The sequence below is a fragment of the Spermophilus citellus genome (assembly GCF_964194105.1).
Source record: "Spermophilus citellus genome assembly, chromosome: 7".
Taxonomy (NCBI): domain Eukaryota; kingdom Metazoa; phylum Chordata; class Mammalia; order Rodentia; family Sciuridae; genus Spermophilus; species Spermophilus citellus.
The window spans coordinates 109,129,907-109,149,587 of record NC_138188.1 but is presented as its reverse complement, the minus strand read 5'-3'; the positions used below and the strand labels follow the sequence as shown (position 1 = coordinate 109,149,587).

Below are 19,681 nucleotides of genomic sequence, written 5' to 3'. Positions count from 1 at the left end.
TTACTCAGTTCTAGGATGATTAAGTTGGCTGGCAACCCAGAGAATATCCTACTAGAAGCTCTTTATGTAAATAGGACTTTTTGGGTTCTCCCACCTCAGGAAGACACCCCTCATCCCCTCACATACTGATGAGGCATATGGGGTGACGTCTGCTGGGAGGCTTAAAATAAAAGACCAGTCACTTTGTGGCTAAGATCAGTCTCCTGGGAAAGAAATATCTCATTATACAGAATGGAAAGTTGGGAGGGTTTTCCTTTTTCCGTTTAAGCGTAACAATGATTCTATTTGGGATCTTGAGAGCTTTTCACATACAAATTTGCTTTTATCAAAGAAAAGGCATGTGGAAGGAATTTGGAACTGTTCCCTATTTTTAGGCCCCTGCCATTTCTCTTATATTACCATGTTCATTGCTGCCACCATGGCCTTCACAGGAGGTAAATCTACCTGGCAGACAGTGACTGTTACAGCCTTCTCATGTTGCCATTCAGTGTGTTCACCACTGAAAACCCCCTCTCCAAGGAAAGTATTTTACTCACTTGAGTTCAAGGATACTGAAAAATCTGGATTTTGGTGCATGTTTCAGAGATTGCTTGTTTGTTAACTTGACCTAACTTTGGCTTTTCCCTTTGCAGTTACTGGACTTAGCTATGGTCAAGTGAGTGGCACAGATACTGAACAAAGGACTTCTAGTGACCACACAGACCACACCTATGTTTCATCTACTTTCACCAAAGGAGAACGGGCATTACTGTCCATTACAGATAATGGTTCATCCTCGGACATCAGTGAAAGCTCAACCTCTTATATTAAGATCTCAGATTCTCCATATTCAGACTATTCTTCCTCTTCTCATCCTCGATCTGAAAGAAGAAACATCTCATCCTATGATGGGGAATATGTCCAGCCGTCCACTGAGTCACTGGCTCTGCATACATCCAGCCTTCCATCCTACACCTCTACCATTAATATACCAAAAACTTCAGTTTTTGTGGATGCCAGGACTGGGTCTGTTGGTGACTCATCTTCTGCTTTGGGCCCCCATTTGCCTCTGCCTTCAGTGTCACAATCCCACCAGTTATTCTCATCAAGTTTACCATCAACCAAGGCCTCTGCTCATCAGCTGAAGTCTACCTCTGAGACATCTACACCTGTGTCTTCCTCACCATCACCTTTACCAGTGTCCTTAACAGCTTCTTCTCCTGCCCCACTTTCTGTCTCACAAACAGACTTACTACATTCATCTACCCCAGTCCTGCCCAGGGCAAGAGAGATGCCTAAGACTTCAGTTCAGACATCAACAATGGCATCATCCATGATAATTCTCCATAGTAGTAACACAGCAGATCCCAAGAATCAGACCATCCCACAACAAAAGAAAATCATTACAGAAGCAAAGTCACCAAGCCTGGTGTCTCTGCCCACAGTATACACCAAAGTTGTAATAGTGAGTGCTCCTTCAGGGGACCCTTTGCCCCCAGCCTTAACTGAGTCCTTCACTAAGCCAGCCCTTCCAGCCATGAGCACCAGCTTAACCCAAATGTCTCCAACTTTGACAGCTACCACTCTGAAGACCTCTCACTCTTCTGTGACCAATCCCAGCACCTTGTCAAGTACAGAAGTTCTGATTACTGACCCCATATCTGGACACACTACAGCTGGAAAACAGCTCTTCCCAACCAATCCTGAAATTCTGGTGCCACAAATCTCAACAGAAGGTGTCATTACCACAGAAAAGAACCATGTGCATATCGATGTTACCACCCACTTAATCTCTCTGACCAGTGTACCAACATCAACAAAAGAATTGACCACAAGGCTTGGTATCACAGAAGAGTACAGCTCACCTTCACATTTCCTCAGAACTTCTCCTCCTTCCCAAACCACAGATGTTTCTACAGCTGAAGTGTTAACTCCTAAACCTACCAACTTTGCTACTCAGAGTAGCACACAGTCCCCAATGGCATTGTCACCTCCAACATCAGGTACAATGCATCTTTCAAACACACATCAACTGCTAGACCCTGTGCAACACTGTAAACTGCATGAGGCTCAGGATTTAAGTGAATGTGTAGAAATGGCTAGTATTTGAAATAATCTCAGTTTTGTGACCAATACTTCCTGTTGAAAACAAAGCATAAAATAAGGTCATGGTGGACTCTCATTTTCTTATTTTCCCCAAGTTAGGTGATACTTCCTGAAGAGAAGAGGACATATTGGTTGTGTGTGACATCAGTATAGTGCAGTTGAAGCTTTTAATGCCCTGTAATTAATTGCAATAGTTTTTCAAGCATGCCCTTAACTTCTTGGATTAGAACCAGGCAAGGTGTAGATTTGGATAGTAGAGAAACTGAAGAAGCTTTAGGTAGCCTGTGTGAAACAGGGAGTGAGTCAGGTGCAAGCACCCAGATCAGGGCCCAAAGCTTCTGAGTCAGTCATCTGGCTCTCCAATCACCAGGAGGCATCTAAGGGTCAGAGGGCTTTTCTTGGGCCAGAAAAACTCATGCTACTTTGTCTCTCTAAGATTATTTTGCTAGTTGATAAACAGCAGTAGAGGGACATATAAATAAAAAAGATGATGAACTTTTTTCCCCACAGTGACTGCATCATCAGGGATTTTTTACATTGTATGTATGGTTATCTTTAAGTCACGTTGAAGTTGATGGTACAGAAAAAGATAAAGTCATCCAAATGATTCTTTGTCACTTAAGGGAAAGTAGAAGGAAGTAGGATGATACATATTGTTGGATATCATGTTCAGAATTGTAGTTTTGGTATGTGTAGATCCACAAAGAGAAAACTGCTGTGGAGGAAGGCACAAGATGGAGACTAATTCTTTAAGGAAAAAGAAAAGAAAGGAAATGCTTTGTATTAACTGGAGCATGGAATGAATGATATAGTGATATAGGTGGTCAGCCTATATCAGACAGGGGTGTCTCCTGCTATCAGTCACAATCAACCCTAGGGTGGAGGTCGTAAACTACCCTCACTACCAGCTTATGGTGTTCCCTGTGTAATTTGGGTACCTCTGGAAGATGAGAGATGGCTTTTTTGGCCTTGCTTTAGGACACATTGTCTTTATTTCCAAAGGCCAAATGTGTATTTCAATACTAAATGTACCATAATTCACAAGGCTCCTTAAAGTAAATTATGGCCATTGTAATTACTGTAGACAGGTCTTAGGGACATTCTCACTGGCTGTTAAGAATTTTTTTTCTGTATCATTGTGTTCATGGGTATTGGTTATACAGGTACACTACTTGAATAGATGATTTTACACTGAAGAGTAAGATTAAGAATATCATCTTTAGGTTTAGCCTGTTCATTTTCTTTTGACGAACTCTTGACTTCTGCCCTCTTTTTTGCATTCTCCCACTAATTTCCTCCTTGCAGATGACACAGTTACATTGTAGGTTTCAACTTTTCTAGGTTTATGTCAAAACCTTTATGAAGCAGATGTTACATAACTGGATTGTGACACTTCCAGTTATATAGAGCAAAACAGAGTTATGGTCATTGCCTTTGGGGGATATAAGTCTGTGTGTCATAAGGGCCTCCATGAATTCAGCTGAGGCCCATTTTTTGCTTTATTTAAAGAGAGAGGTCATTGTAATGCTCAACTCTGATTATTTTCTGAATGATGTACAATATGTGGAGTTCCAGTTATATTTGGAGATTTTGGGATAAAGGTTGCTATGTCCAGGAGAAAAGGCAAGGCACCCATACACACAGAGTAAATCTTTCATCAGGGAGGATGAATTGATCAGAGATTCTTTTTTTTTTTCTAAGAAAGAGTGAGAGAGGGGGGGGGAGAGAGAGAGAGAGAGAGAATTTTTAATATTTATTTTTTAGTATTTGGCGGACACAACATCTTTGTTTGTATGTGGTGCTGAGGATCGAACCCAGGCCGCACGCATGCCAGGCAAGTGCGCTACTGCTTGAGCCACATCCCCAGCCCGATCAGAGATTCTTTCCCCCCTCTTAATGTGTGTTTTATTTATTTATTTTTTTTATTGGTTGTTCAAAACATTACATAGTTCTTGATATATCATATTTCACACTTTGATTCAATTAATGTGTTTTTTAAATTGGCATTGATTCAAGTAGAATTTTCTAAGTATCACAAAAGTAATACGATCGTCAGTCCTGAACTGAGTGACTGAATAAGCAACATTTGATTTGAATCAGTTCTTGAATTCAGGAATCCAATTGTCTTATGTATGGACACAAACTATTACCAGTACCCAGTCCTACTGCCAATCTTCTACATCTCTTGGGACCTCATTCTATTTTTGTAGTATGTCTTTTCAGGGCAAGTAAATAGAAATAAGCAAGGATCAAATATTAGCTGAGAGAATTAAATATTTACCTAGGGTTGTCTTTGCATTGCCATTGTGATTAACTGTGTTATTCTTGGATGGGTTTTTAGTCAACAGCTGTGCCGTGAACCCTTGTCTTCATGATGGCAAATGCATTGTGGACCTCACCAGCAATGGCTATCGATGTGTGTGTTCATCTTCCTGGCAAGGGGATAACTGCAGTGTGGGTAAGAGAAAAAATAATATCCAGTATCTGCAGTATCACATTTGGTTATTCAATAAATGCCTTTTTCATCCAAAATGTAGAAGAATAAGATCTTTTAATTAATACCCTGCTTACTTGAGAGTTAGCATGTTTGTGTGTTATCTGCAGAGTAACATGAAGTACCATAGTGTAGTGCTGACAAACTTCCTGATTTGGTTCTCCCCACGTTCCTGCCACACTAGACCACCTATTGCTCCCTAAAGACACCTGCATTTTCCTGCCTCTGGCATTCACAGTACTGCTGCCTCAATATAAAATTATCCTACTCAAATTTGTTTATTAAAAATTCTTCCAGTCTTAATCTGGATGTTATTTGAAATAGTCTTAATTCTTTCCTCCATCAAAATTTGTTACTTTCTCTGTACTTCAGATCATATCTTGTATTTATAATTAGTTGTTTATTGACTGCTTCTGCCTTCAATAGGTGGTCAGCCCCTTGAGAACAGGGAGGTTTCCTACTCATCTTTGGGGCCCCATTGTATCTAATAAGTGCAGTGGTCCTTAGTAAGTATTTACCGTACTGGGGTATGATTTTGCTGTCTGTCACAGACTCAATATGGTCTTTCCCCCCCCTCCTTTGCAGATGTGAATGAATGCCTGTCAAATCCCTGCCCACCTCTGGCCATGTGTAATAATACTCAGGGATCTTTTACCTGCAAATGCCCAGTTGGGTACCAGTTGGAAAAAGGAATATGTAATTTGGGTAAGAGATTTTATCTTAGAATTTATTCTGTCTCACGATATATTTTATAAAACATCATTTACTATTTTTCTTCCTAATCAAAATTAATATTTCTCCATGATAAAAAGGAATGTAAAATGAAATGGAAGACATTGCCTATTGTTATTTGCTTTACCATTCTACCCTGCAGTTAGGGGGAAAAAAATTTAAAAAATATTCTGATTGGGCTGGGGATGTGGCTCAAGCTGTAGCGTGCTCGCCTGGCATGCATGCGGCCCGGGTTGGATCCTCAGCACCACATACAAACAAAGATGTTGTGTCCACCGAAAACTAAAAAATAAATATTTAAAAATTTCTCTCTCTCTCTCTCTCTCTCTCTCTCTCTCGCGCTCTCTCTCTCTCTCTCTCTCTCTCCCTCTCTCTCTCCCTCTCTTTCCCTCTCTCTCTCCCTCTCTCTCCCTCTCTCCCTCTCTCTCTCTTTAACCAAAAAAACAAAAACATTTTAGAGGAAGAAAAGAATAAAATCCTGATTGTCCTACCACATTTACATATGTTTTTTTATTTTAAAAATTGATCTTCATGTTCTTATCTACAGATAGATATGTTTTTGACAAAGCTGCTACTGTAACTGTATCACACTATTTATCATATTTTGATCCCTAGTTTGATAGATTCATGAAGCTGGTTGATATTAATACAATCTCCATTTTACAGGTTAAAAAGCAAAAAAACAAACCAAATGAAAACAAAGGCCCTGACAAGGTGCTAAGTGGCCAAGCTTATGTAATCAGTTGATGAGATACTTGGTTTCCAGCCCACAGTACTTTCTATTACACAACAATGTATTGATTGTAAGAACTTTCTTGCATGCAAGGTATAACCCTTATTAGGATGCTGAGTTTAATACCTAACTTGCTGAAGAAATTAGAATGAACACTAGAGTTTCTAAGCTGGATAAGGAAACTGACAGGTAAAATGACTCATTTTTTAATCATCTTAAATTGTGAAGTGTGATACTTAAAACACAAAAAGTGCTCAGTAAATGTTTTTGAGAGAGTAAATATCTGTTTCTTTTGAAAATATTATCTTCATGGATTTCTATTACCTATAGGCAGAAGGAACTTTTAAAGAAAGTTGGTATTCTATTAGAACAAAAGTAGAATTTTGAAAGATGTTTGAAATATAACAGTTAAGCATTGTTTTAAGAAGAAGAATCTAGGGCTGGGGTTGTGGCTCAGTGGAAGAGCACTTGCCTAGCATGTGTGAGGCACTGGGTTTGATTCTCAGCACCACATACAAATAAATAAAATAAAGGTTCATCAACAATAAAAAATATTTTTAAAAACAAAGAAGAATCTAGAAATATAGACATTAGTTTTATTCTAATAATTTATTTGCATTTGGGTAACTTGTTCCATTTTGCCACACCATATAAGAAATTAGCCAAGAGTTTTCATTTTAAGAACAAAGAAGATGAAAATGATTTTAGTTTAAAGCATTGTGAGAAGTACACTTGTCCAGGAATCAAATTCCTGGTACTTATAGGGCCACCACCTATAGCACATGACCCTGTAAAATCAGATTGTAATCTGCTCTGCTTCCCACTGAGGGTATTGTGAAAGTCAAATAAAAGAATATATTTGTGCAAGCTTTAAAAGAATTGTCCTGATGGGAAATATTATTTAACATTAGTCTTCAAACTGTTAGACCAGATTGAAAGCTATGAAAACAGAGCACTCTGATTACAAAGCAATACTTATGGATCTTTCCAAAATAATAATTAGATAATATATATCCTGAGGGTGCAGAGGATATAGAGGGGAAAGAAGAATTTTAAAGATGGACACACATGAATATGATGCTAATTTTGGCCCTTAGGAGCTGGATGATATTTCTTTGGAAGTTACCTGACTTCTGGAAACCTCTTTTATCAATGATAAAACAGATATTTCCTCTGAAAAAGTTAAATTTAAATTTGAAGAAAAATTTGTCTTAAAGTTAAATGATAAAACTATAGGTATGACGTGTAAATGTCTTTTAGAAAAATCCCGGGAAAGAAATAGGATTTGATTCATCTTCTTATTTACACTGAAAGCAGGGGCCACATTGATTGTCATAATTCAGAAAACTTCTAGTACCTAACATTTAGCTATATGTATTTCTGAACGGAAAGTCTGGGTGAGAGGTGAGAGATAAAGATGAAGGAGTAGAAAGATTGTTCTGGAAGCCTGTATACAGAGTCCCACAGGTAGCACAGATCAGGAGGAGAGCAGTTCTATTGAGTTAACAATCATCTTTCCCCTTTTTCAAGTCATTTAGCTTCATTGTTCATAAACATCAGAGAAACATGCAAATTAGAGCATGGTGAAATGCTTTCATTTGGCCAAGAATGTTTTCAAAGAGCTCCCTGCTGCTCAGAAAGAGTCCTAAGCAGCTGGCTTCACTGAACTGTAGAACAAGCAAAAAGATGTTAAATAAGGATTAAGGGCTTTAGACAGTTAAGTATAAGATGTTAAATGTTTTCCCTGGCTCATTTGTGGGTTTTTCTCTTAATTCACCATGCAAGTTTTCCATGAAAGAGCAGCTTCATGGGCTTCTCTGTTTTGGGTTATTATTATTATTTTTTCCTTTCCAGAGGGAAAGATAAGAATTTAATGAATTGGAAGATAAGAACCAGATATAAAGAAACTTGTACTAATTTTTGGTTGTCTGCCCATTTGTAAGTCTCATTCCCCTCAGGCCCAATCAGCACAAATTGGTGTTAACTAATGTTATGTTATGAGTGAAATGGGCCTTGAAAATGGGGCTACTCTTTTCATTTCTGAACCCAACAGTGTCTGTAACATAGTTTTTGTTATATAATCATGGAGTCCAGCAAGCCTCCTGGAATACATGCCTACTACAAATATTTGGCCCCCTGCTCTATAGCTTCTTGGTTGTCCTTAGAATATCAGATGCCTGAGGGTGCAGAGGATATAGTGGGGAAAGAAGAACTATGAAGATGAACACACATGAATATGATGCTAATTTTGGCCCTTGGGAGCTGGATGATCTTTCTTTGGAAGTTACCTGACTTCTGGAAACCTCTTTTATCAATGATAAGACAGACATTTCCTCTGAACAAGAAGAATGGGGGTTGGATGAGAGTGGCTTTAATGAGAAGAAACCAAAGTACCCCCTTGAAGTCAATTGAAGTTAAATTGGTTAAAGAGCTTGGAGAACAAGAACTTTCCTTGATCTCATCTTATGAGGCTTGAAGAACAATTTTAGGGTCTAGTACCATACTTCTTTCCCTCCCTTCTATGATTATGTTGTTTAGACCAGCTTATTTTTCTTGGTCACAGCTTTATTGAGCATATATTATGTGAGAAGCCATCAGAGGAATATTAAGAAGGTTCCTTCTCTCAGCAGCACTTGTGTACATGTGTAAAAGGCTCCTTACAGTCACCCACTTAAAGGTTTACTTGGTCTAAGCCTTCAGCTCAGCCCAGTAGATGTTCACTTTGCTAGAGAGGAACTAGAGGCAAGGGTAGTTTCCATCCTGACAGAGAAAGAAATGCACACAGATTGTCCTGGGGTGAGGATGGTATAAAGGTGGTTACCTTAGAGATTTACAAACACAAGGCCTTACATAGATTGATCTGTTATGTGGTCTAATAGGTAACATTTTCATTTGCAGTTAGAACCTTCGTGACAGAGTTTAAATTAAAGAAAACATTTCTTAATACTACCATGGAAAAACATTCAGACCTACATGAAGTTGAAAATGAGATCACCAAAACAGTAAGTTTCTTGAAAGGACTATTCATTGTGAATCCTTTGTTTCCTCCAACATATTTCATTGAGAATTGGGGACTCCTGGAGTCACCTGTATTTCTCCCGGGCCTCTTCTTTTATATTGGGAAGGGAAACTTCATGGTAAAGCAGAAAGCCTCTTAGAAACAGAAAAGAGGTGTTGAGAACTAGTGATGCCTGGTAGAAGTGTTTTTTAAAATGCATCTTCATGTGCAGTCCTTATCTGCCATAGTGTTTTTTTTTTCCATGTGCAAAATTAGTCATAGACAGAAGTGACATGCACCAGAGGGCTGTTGGTGAAGAGCAAAAACCCAGAAAATCCTTGTGCCTTATCTGCTATTTACATATGGTATGACTTTCCTCCTATGTTTGAGAGTTTTTGGATAATGACACTTTTTCTACTCAAGGGAATGCCAAAGACCTATTAATCCTGGTTATCTAAGGCTTGAAAATTCACTATATAGATATTTAGGGATCTTTGATTCTGCTTCTTTCCCTCTTTGCCTGCTTTTTATAAGGAAAAAATGAAGAAGAAAGAAGAGATGAAAATGAAACTCACAATATGTTTAGTTTTCAACTCCTACACAAGTCAAAGATCTGCTGTTCAGAAAATTGAAATTTGCCATTATAATAGGTTAGAAATTAATTGATATCTAGTTTCATTTGTACTTGTTCTCCATGGGTGAGAGATAGTATATTAGCTAAGAATTATGTATCTATAGGACTGTGGATTTTATTTGTGTAAAATAAGATTCCAATTCCATATCTTATCTATTGAGCATCTACTCCATAACAGGAGTAGATAAAATATGCCAGATATTTTATTCTTTTTAGAGGTATTGTCAAAACCTTTGAAGATAGAAAACTGGGAGGCTCTGGAAGTTAATGACATTGCCTGAGTTCACACAGAATAGGTATAAATTTGGGGAACAGTTCATGAGCTAATCTCACTACTGAGAGCAATTGCAAGTTCAGGAATCCCTAAGACCACCTTTAATTTCAGTAATTTACTAGAAGCTATTATCCTCACTGTTGTGGTAAAGATTGCAGTGAAGGATTGCAGATTAAAAACAGTCATGGGGCAGAGTCCATGAGGGCTCCAGATGCTATTTCTAGTTGTCCTGTCCCTATGGAGTCATGGGCAGTATATTGTCAATCAGGAAGCTCACCTGAGCCTAGGTATCTGAAGCCTTTATTTGGGCTGACCTCAGTCTCTGGCACCTCTAGAGGCTTAGCTAATACCATGTCACCTAAAGCCCTCATCATATATCATAGTGTTACATTCCTTGATATGGCCCAAGGACCCCCAGGTAAACAAAAACATTTTTATATTTTTTCTTCCTTTTTAAGTTGATACATTATAGTTGTCCATAATAGTGGGATTTGTTGTCACATATTTATACTTGCGCACAATATAACAATACTATTTAGCCAGTATCACTCTCCAGAGACATTTATAGTAGACAGTACAGTCCAAGGGCTTAGAAATTATCTTGCAAAGGCATGGCCTTTGCTACACAGCCTGATTTTATGTCTGCTAACCCTATACCTTGTCACTCCATCACTGCTGCCTCCTGATTGTGCTATAGGTAGATATTTCCTTCTAAGGCAGTACAGGGGTTTAGAACCCTGTGTAGGAGTGTGGTTCTTTACATTACACAGAACTCAATGACTTATCTGCCCAGCATTATAGTGTAATTTATTAGTGATGTGACACACCTGTCCCCAAGAAACAGTGAAGAATTAAATAGCAGCTGGGGAAGCCACTTGTTTGGTCTTTGCTAAGGTGCCATTCTGTCAAATAATACCTGGGAGAAAAATTAATAATAAAACAGAAATAACAAATCATTGCTATAAGACCATATAAAGAAATGTCAAGCAAAGCCAAAAGTCATTTGATAATACTCCAAACTTGACTCCATCTTCTTTTTTTAAAATTTTTTTTTTTTACTTGTAGATGGACGCAATACCTTTATTTTATTTGTTTATTTTTATGTGGTGTTGGGGATTGAACCCAGTGCCTCACGCATGCTAGGCAAGTGCTCTACCACTGAGCCACAACCCCAGCCCCTTGAGTCCATCATCTAACCAGTGAGATGGCTCTGAGACACTGGCTTGAAGACTGATGGCTACACATAGAGCAAGATATTGAGACCCTCTGCTCCATAAAAGGAATCTATAGCCCCTAATATAGAGGGCAGCAAGGAAATATACACGATACTGATACTTTATGGTGTAGAGATATTTTCTGTGCTCTGAGGGCACAAGGCAAACACAGGGAGAGTGGCTCTTAATTTGCTCTCAGCAAAAGAGCTCTTGACCCACATAATGTAATTTCCATGGAGAGCCTTTTTGAAGAAGACCTATCTTTGAGTTAGATCAACTCATTGTATATTAGGAGACCCATCAGACCTGGGGAAGCTGAAAGGAGCCTGTTCACTATGCAGAGTCCAAATAAACAGTTGCCTCTAAGTTTTTTGAAACCTTGGGTGTTAGAAGAAATCTGCTCCTTTGAAGATGTTTTGCATCCAAGGGTGCTGTTCTGAACATCATTTCCTGCCAAGATTTCCCTACTGATTTACTATTTGCCTCTCTCCCTTTGTATTTGGGGAACAACAGAAAAGCATTTAAGAGGGGAACAAATAAAGGACACCATTTCTGTGTAAAGCTGCCTGCTGATCACTTGATGGCTGGAAAATGCCTATTTTATCCTGAAAATAGGAAATTGGTTCTTGGTCCAAAGCTTTTGTCTAAATAACAGTTAATGACAAACTGTTCTTCTTTGCAGTTAAATGTGTGTTTTTCAACGTTACCTGGTTATATCCGATCCACAGTTCATGCATCTAGGTAAGAAACTGAATTATATTTGCTTATGATCTAGTCTGTGGAAAAGGGAGGCTGTTATAAGATGGGTGATGGCAACAAAACTTGACTCTATTTTGACCAAGCCCCTGGGTGACCCAAGACAAATGGGACTTTATGTTCTCCTGTTCCCTCACTGGAAAATGGCTATGATACCTACTTTCCAAAAGCCCTGGGGCCCACATATAATTTTAGGTCATTTTGGGTCAATTAAAGACTCAAAAACTGTGCCCACAGGGAATCCAGTGCAGTGGTGATCTCATTGCAAACCACCTTTTCCCTGACTTCCAATGTGACGCTGTTTGACTTGGCTGACGGGATCCAGAAATGTGTCAACTCCTGCAGGTCCTCTGCTGAGGTTTGCCAGCTCTTGGGATCTCAGAGGCGGATCTTTAGAGGTAAGAGAAGTAGAGGTCCTCTAAGAGGACTCTGCCCATGTAGTCAGGCACAGACCTGAAGGTATTCTGGGTTCAAATCCCGAATAGGCGCACACTCGCACACAGCCTGTGGGCACACAGCCTTGAGGGCACCTGTCTTTGGCATGTGGCCCCTTCTATTTCTTCTGTACAGTATTAGGGTGTGAGGAGAAGGAACATAGAAACTGATGTTACAAAGAAAAGCTCTTTTTGTTCCCTGAGGAGACAGGAAACTCACACATGAAGTATATGTGCTTGTCAGTGACCCCAAAACCTTCATAATGATAACTATAAAGTAAAAAAGGATGTGCATTATTACCTATGGGTGTGTGGGTTTTTTTTTTTAATAAATTATAAACATATAACAAGACTGGTAGGATGTAGGGCCAAATGCTCCCCATGGTACCAATAATGATGAGAGTTTTCCTTTTCTTGTTCTTGCTTTGTCTGTTTTATGAGAAGCTTCTGCAGTGCATATAGGGTAAGGCAAATGAAGAAAGAGTTTAGAGACAAGTTCAGAAGGCAAATTTGGGTCTTGAAGGGGGAGTTTTACCTCTGGGTTGGGAAATCTGTGTGGAATAAAAAGTGCTTCTTCGCCAAGGGGACTAGTCCCACTTGGCACATCATAAGTGATCAAAGTGGACTCTGGTTAGCTCATTTTACCACACAGCTTAGTCTGGCAAAGGATGTAGAATCTAGTCAAAATCTCCCCATCTGGTATCCAGATGTTGGACATAAATTGAAGGTATCAAATTTTGGCACTCTATCTGCTGGTCAATCTGGGACACTCCCAATGGGTCAGGGTTTTGTAACTGCTTTCCCATGTAGGCCTCTGTATTGTGGAGCTTGGGAGCTGAATAGTTATCCTTTTGTTCTGGGATAAACACTGGAGGTTGGCCTATTTAAGGGCTAGTTAGTTATTAATTTGGGGTAGGGGAAAGGACTAAACTTTTTGGAGTCAAAGGGACTACCAACTACGGAGTTAGTTGAAAAGTTTATGCCCCATTATTTAGTGCTGGAAATTTGGGACTTTGGTTTTTCTTTTTTGCTTCTCTTGCTAAAGATTCAAGGGTACCAATTTTTCCTTCCCAATGAGGTAGTCCCTTTCATTTCACTAAATATTTATGGAGAAACTTATATGTGTGGTCAGCATTGTACCATGTTATTATTTTTTCACCAGTAAATGCATTGTGTCTTGCAAATCAGGTGGCCAGATATTTGAATTTCTAAGAGTTCACAGCAGCCCACCTTCTCTCTGACCCCCATTCTGTAGACTGCTTAGATATGGCTTATGGGAGGGTGCCTGTCGTCCTTGCTTCCTTGCTGAGGCACTCATTCTGTATTTCTCCTTTCCCACCATTTGAGAACAAAGACAGTTATGCATATTGTCTGGAAATGGGATCACTTCCCTGTTTTTTTCCTCCAAGGACTTCTCCAGATTTTGCCAACAAACCCAACTTGGTCACTTGCTAACAGGAAAGTGCAGGAGAGGTGAACTTGACTACCAGGAGCTGTGTGATTCTGACATCTGGATGTTTCCAGCATGTGGGCAGCACTGTGTATTCTGGACATTCCCATTGGAAAAGAGGGTTTTCACCCTTTGATTCACAAAATGTCTATTTCCCTGCCTTTCAGAGAAATGCAGTTCTCATGATCTCCAGAGATTTAGAGACTTTGGAAATCCCCCATGAAATGTCTCAGTCGTAGATTTACTTTAAGTGTCCATTGTCTGTTTAGCGGATGTTATACCCAGGAAAGACCATGGGAATTGTGAATTAAGAAAAATCACATCACCAGGCTTTCAATGAAAATGAGACTATTTGTGGTTCTGTTGGATGGATTTATAATAGAATCTTTGAGAATTTTTAGGAAAGCAGTCTCCATTGCAGAGGCAGACTGCTTTCCCTCTTTCATATGAATCTGCTTCTGTGCAGGGAATGATGGCTTCAGCACTGGATCAGTGGACAGGATGGAAGGAAAGCATGACATTGGTTCCCAGAAAATATCTGATCAGGCCAGGCAATTCATGCTAGCTACTAGACAAGGCTACTACAGCCTGGACAAAACTGTCTAACCTGGAGATATTTCTTTTTATTAAGGCTATTGGATTGGCAAAGTATCCAAAGAATTCAGGTAGTGGATTGTTGAAGTTTAGTACCTCATTGGTACCAGTTTTGCAGTCTTTGCCTGATGAGATTTTCCATTTAAAATTTTTTCCATTAAATGCAAAAATTTTACAATAAACAAAGGAAATTCCATCACATTACAAACAGAGTTCTGATTTAGCATGCCAACTTCCACTGATAAAGACAGGAAACTCAGCAATGAGAACTAAAGTTGTGTCTGAAACTTACCTCACTGCATCTAGGGTGTGCCCTAAGATTTACAAAATGGGTAGATGCTGGATGTCCTGTGTGGGTTTTTGAGCCCTAGTGTCAACTCCCATCTCTAGAACCTGCCTGGCCAAGGGGCAGTTTTGCTATAATTAACAACTGGTATCTGGTTTCTGAATAAGTTGGGATCTTCTTTAAGGTAGAGGAGGGGAGAATATACCTGGAAAATTGGCAGACACTCCTCACAGCATATTATACACATTGTCCTTCCCATTGCAGCTCTCTTCCCATTTGACCTTGCTCTTGCCTCCCAACAACAGCAAAAGCACATATCTATCTTACCTGGCCCTGTACATGGGTATAGATAAGTTACTATTCACTATCCAATTGGTTTCATATTTTTGTCTTACTGCTTCTGTACCCCCATTTACACATGACCTTTTTGTTGGGCTTATCTTAGATGGTAAAATGCACCCTTATTGTGTCTGCTATATACAGCCTCATAGAAGACCATGGACCAATCAATAGTGAATGCCTTTTGATAGTAATAAAATGATTCTTTGTCATCCATGAAATGAATAAGGCCCTAGAATAAATATGGAAACAGCCTGAAAGATGGGCTCCTTCCTTGCCTGCCCCTGCTTCTTTCAGCAAAGAGACTAATGGAATGATGGCACCTTTGGCATATATGTACCTAGCATTCTCTGCACAAGGATCCAAAGACCCCAGAAGTGAATAAGGCCCAAGAAACCATTGCTGTAGTGAAGGGAACAGCCAGACAAACATAACTGCTCTAGCCCTGGGCAAGCTGAGTTTTGTTTGTGCCTCTCTTTGTAGGTCTCTGTTGGTTAATTTACTTTCAGGGCAGCAAGCTACTCTATCATGAGGAATGTGCTGGGGCCTTCTAGGTCATACAGATAAACAGAACTGAGATACACTTGAGGCAGGTCTGACCAGCACTAGTTGTTTTTGGTCCAAGTCTCTAAGCTACCTAAGAGCATGGTCACATTTCTGGGTTTATTCTAATCCTCCCACTGTCCCACTCTGTCTTTTAGTATGAAGGACACCACAGTGGAATCACATTTGCAATAGGTGACAGAAGAGGGGAAGCACCCTATTTCTTTCCAGTTTGGTTTTTCAGTGTGGGTGTTCTCAGTGGGGAACACTTGTGACCATTTAGTAAATAGGTCTGGGACTGATACAGGGAAGGAACTGCAGAAGGCATTGCAGAGTGAACATCTAGAGGAATGTTACTCTATAGAGACTCTTTGGGAAATTCTCAGATTCTGTGAATAGCAAGTTCATGCATCTTACAGTTTGAAGTTTTGTTTTGTTTCACTGTCTTGTTTTTCTCATTCTAGCGGGCAGCTTGTGCAAACGGAAGAGTCCAGAATGTGACAAAGAGACCTCCATCTGTACTGATCTGGATGGTGTTGCACTATGCCAGTGCAAGTCAGGCTATTTTCAGTTCAACAAGATGGATCACTCCTGCCGAGGTAGCAACAGGTTTGCTGGTGTTTCTGGGGACAAGAAGATGCTTTTCTCTGCCCAGTATAGGAGCGCTCTCTCTCTTCCCCTCTCCCCCTCCCCCTCCCTTTCTCCTTCCTTCCCTTTCCCTCTGCTCTGGATGTGACTCCTCTTAACGGGGTGGGGGGGTGGGGGGGGGTGGTGGTGACTGTTTTTTGTTATTTTGCTCATAGCTGGATTGAATACTTTATCTCCTTGGAATAATAGCATTGTTTCCCACTGGTGCATGTTGGTCTGGTCAATTGATTCAAAAGAAAAGAAAAGAGAATGGAATGCCTGTGATAGCAATGCCTTAAAAAATTTTTTTCCTACTTAGAGGTAGTTAGAAAAATTATTGTTCTAATTTTTATCAGTTGCCTGCTGATCTCTTAAAGTGGAAATACAAGCATGGAGTCAGGTCTGTGTCTTTTAGGGACATTTGTGGCTCAGTAGACAGTGTACTCAACTAAGGCCCAAAAGACCTGAGTTAGCACCCTACTTGGCCTCACTGTTCGAGTTTCATCTTGGATAAGTCACTTCATTTTTCTGAGCCTCAGTTTCCTCTCCCATGAAATGTGTGTAATGGTGCTTCTTTACATATTCTAGGAATTAAAGAAGGCAGTGTATATAGAGGTATTTTTTAGCTATCAGCATTCCCTCTTGTATTTTACCCAAGTTGTTGTTAAATTTTTAAAAAATATTTTTTAGTTGTAATTGGACACAATACCTTTATTTTATTTATTTTTATGTGGTGCTGAGGATCAAACCCAGGGCCTTGCATGTACTAGGTGAGCATTCTACCGCTGAGCCACAACCCCAGCCCCTTGTTGTTGAATTAATGAGTTATAGTTTTAAAGTTTTCATGAAGTGTTTGAGAGCAAAAGTCTAATTCTACTAACCTTTTAGGTGAGGATTAAATTTATTCAGTTTAGAATAAAAACTGCTCAATGACTATAATCTAAGAATATTACTTTAAAATAAAATAAATTCATGTCCAGAGCACTGTATACCCTGACATAAAAGACTGATATTAATTTGTGATCATTAGAAAAACTGCCAGTATGAAAGATAGTTTTTCATGTAGTTCTAAGTATTGCCTCCCATTAGAATGTGGATGGCACAGATTTCCTGTTCAGTCAGCACCTTGATGGTAACAGATATATTGGTATCTGAGTAAAAATCACATACTGGGGCAAGGTGAAATGCCCCTTATTTCTGTCAGGACTTCCTGTTAGAGGACTTGTTCCATCAGAAGAATATGAAAATATATTTCGGGGCTGTACTCTCCTCCTGAGCTCCAGACTCTCTGTCCTTGTTGTGTTTTGATAGAGTTCCGAAGTATACATCGTCAGTTCTCCAGGTAGGACCTGTGATAGGTTTTGAACAGGAAGGCCACATCTCTGAGTTACACAGCAGTCTTGACGCATGACTGGGACACAACCTTTCTCAGTGTTGTGCCAGACTGCTGCTTAGCTACAAAGAGATAATGCTTTGTAATTCCCTCTTATCTGGCTTAATGCGAATGTGCCTTGCCCCTTTTAAAAATTGGGAGTTAAGCCCAGCTTAAAGTCCATGTGTGCTGGGGTATGCAGATGGCAGGAAGGGATACAAGGTGGGCAGCAGCTTTGGCATGTAGGGGAGATAGCCCCTGTGAGTGGTGCTTCAAGAACAATCTTGCCTGCTACCCTTGCTTTTGGCTGTCCTGAGCCATATTTCTTTGCTTCCAAGTCAGCAATTTTATAATTGTGTCACAGGCTAGCATTAGCAATAGCAGAGCTGTTAGAGATTTACCAAATGTCATGGTACAGGCACCAACAACCTTATGTTTACCAAGTGATGACCTGAGAAGCAACATAAGGAAATCTTGAATAACTTTTGGACTCTTGCCAAGGCCCTGTGAAGCCTCTTCTCAGCAGTACCTGTGGCCATGAGGCCTCTGGTGAATGAATCTAGAACTTCTTGGATTAGAACTTCCTGTCAGCTAGGTTCTGATAGATTAGCAGTGACATCTTCTGGCCATCAGTGCCGGAGCACAGGCATATTTTAAATGATAACTCTTTCGGATGCCTCAGATCTGGTCAGTCGTCTGTGTAAGTGGAGGGTAGGGGTATGTGTATGTTTTTTCTAATCACTGAGATTCGGGCTGTATATTAGTAAGTTTCTGTATTGTTCTCTGTTGTATGCACATGTACACATGCACACTTCTTTTTTTATGTTTATTTTTTAGTTTTAGGTGGACACAATATCTTTATTTTATTTTTATGTGGTGCTGAGGATCAAACCCAGTGCCTTACGCGTGCCAGGCGAGCGCACTACCACTTGAGCCACATCCCAAGCACCATGCACACTTCTTAATGTCTCACATAAAACATCTTTACTAGTCTTTCAAAGCTACATATAAAATTAAAAATAAATATAAAATTAAAAATAGATGACCCGGGGCTAGGGCTGGGGCTCAGCAATAGAGCACTTGTCTAGCACATGCGAGAGGCTCTGGACTCGATCCTCAGCACCACATAAAAATAAATAAATAAAATAAAGGTATATAAAAAAATAGATATCCCTCCTATAGGTTTCTTAGCTTCCTTTCATCATGCATGGGAAATTCTAAGGAACCATTTGCATCTGACCAGATTACAAGTTCCTTGAAAACCAGAACCATATTCTAGAATAGGGCCTAGTATGTGGGAGGGTTCAACAAATGTCTGTTGAGTAAGCACATGGACAACAGGGTAGCAAACATGGTAGGAAAAGAGTGGAACATCCTGACTTAGGTTCTAACAAGGGAACAAAAGAGTTATTAAGACCCCACCATTTATTTAAGTCCATAATGCTTGAATTTGCTTGTTTGCCATAGCAATAGGAAAAGCCCAGTTGAGCACATATGCAAGTTCTAATCACATTCTTTTCATCTTAGTGCTCTGTTGTGAGTCCCTCTGGGGTGTATGCAATGAGAAACTGAGTCCTAAGGAACATGGGAGTGCCTTACTGACAAGGTTTCCCCTAAGACCCTAGCATACCAAGCACACAGTAGCATAGCACTCAGTCTTTGATGAATGACTGAATGACTCCTTTTGAAATGGAGAAATGTCATTACTTCAGGGAATTAGGCTACTTCTGAAGCTAAATGAAGATAGCCTAACCCATTAACTCTCAGTCAGGACAACAGATGGACCTTATACATGACTGGATGACAGCCAAAGAGTAGAAAGTTCCCACCCAGCAGACAAGGATTGGGTAGGTAGGTTTGATGTGAAAACGTTTCCAGGAAGTGGTGTTCAGAATACAACAGACTGCTGAAGTAGAAGAAGTGAGCAGTCCTTGTGTAGCTGCCCTGTAGTGTGAGCCATAGGTCACACTTGGGTGGTTCCCTCACTTTCACATCTCTGATGTAACATGATGCAGATTGATGCATTGAGAAGAGGATCATTAGGGCACGATGCTTTCTGTGTCAGTCTGGGATGTGCAAGAGTACTTGCTTGTTCCAAAGAGAAGGCCCCACTCTA

General features: G+C 39.9%; 1 protein-coding gene across 1 annotated transcript in view; it reads left to right on the top strand.

The window, feature by feature from the left end:
• HEG1 (heart development protein with EGF like domains 1) overlaps positions 1-19,681 on the top strand; it is a 75,082-nt gene that overhangs the window by 33,753 nt on the left and 21,648 nt on the right. The window contains exons 7-13 of the mRNA XM_081302656.1: positions 633-1,982; positions 4,427-4,543; positions 5,165-5,284; positions 8,943-9,046; positions 11,847-11,905; positions 12,158-12,318; positions 16,031-16,165. Of these exons, the coding sequence (XP_081158782.1) occupies positions 633-1,982; positions 4,427-4,543; positions 5,165-5,284; positions 8,943-9,046; positions 11,847-11,905; positions 12,158-12,318; positions 16,031-16,165 (2,046 nt within the window). The remainder of the gene's footprint in view (positions 1-632; positions 1,983-4,426; positions 4,544-5,164; positions 5,285-8,942; positions 9,047-11,846; positions 11,906-12,157; positions 12,319-16,030; positions 16,166-19,681) is intronic.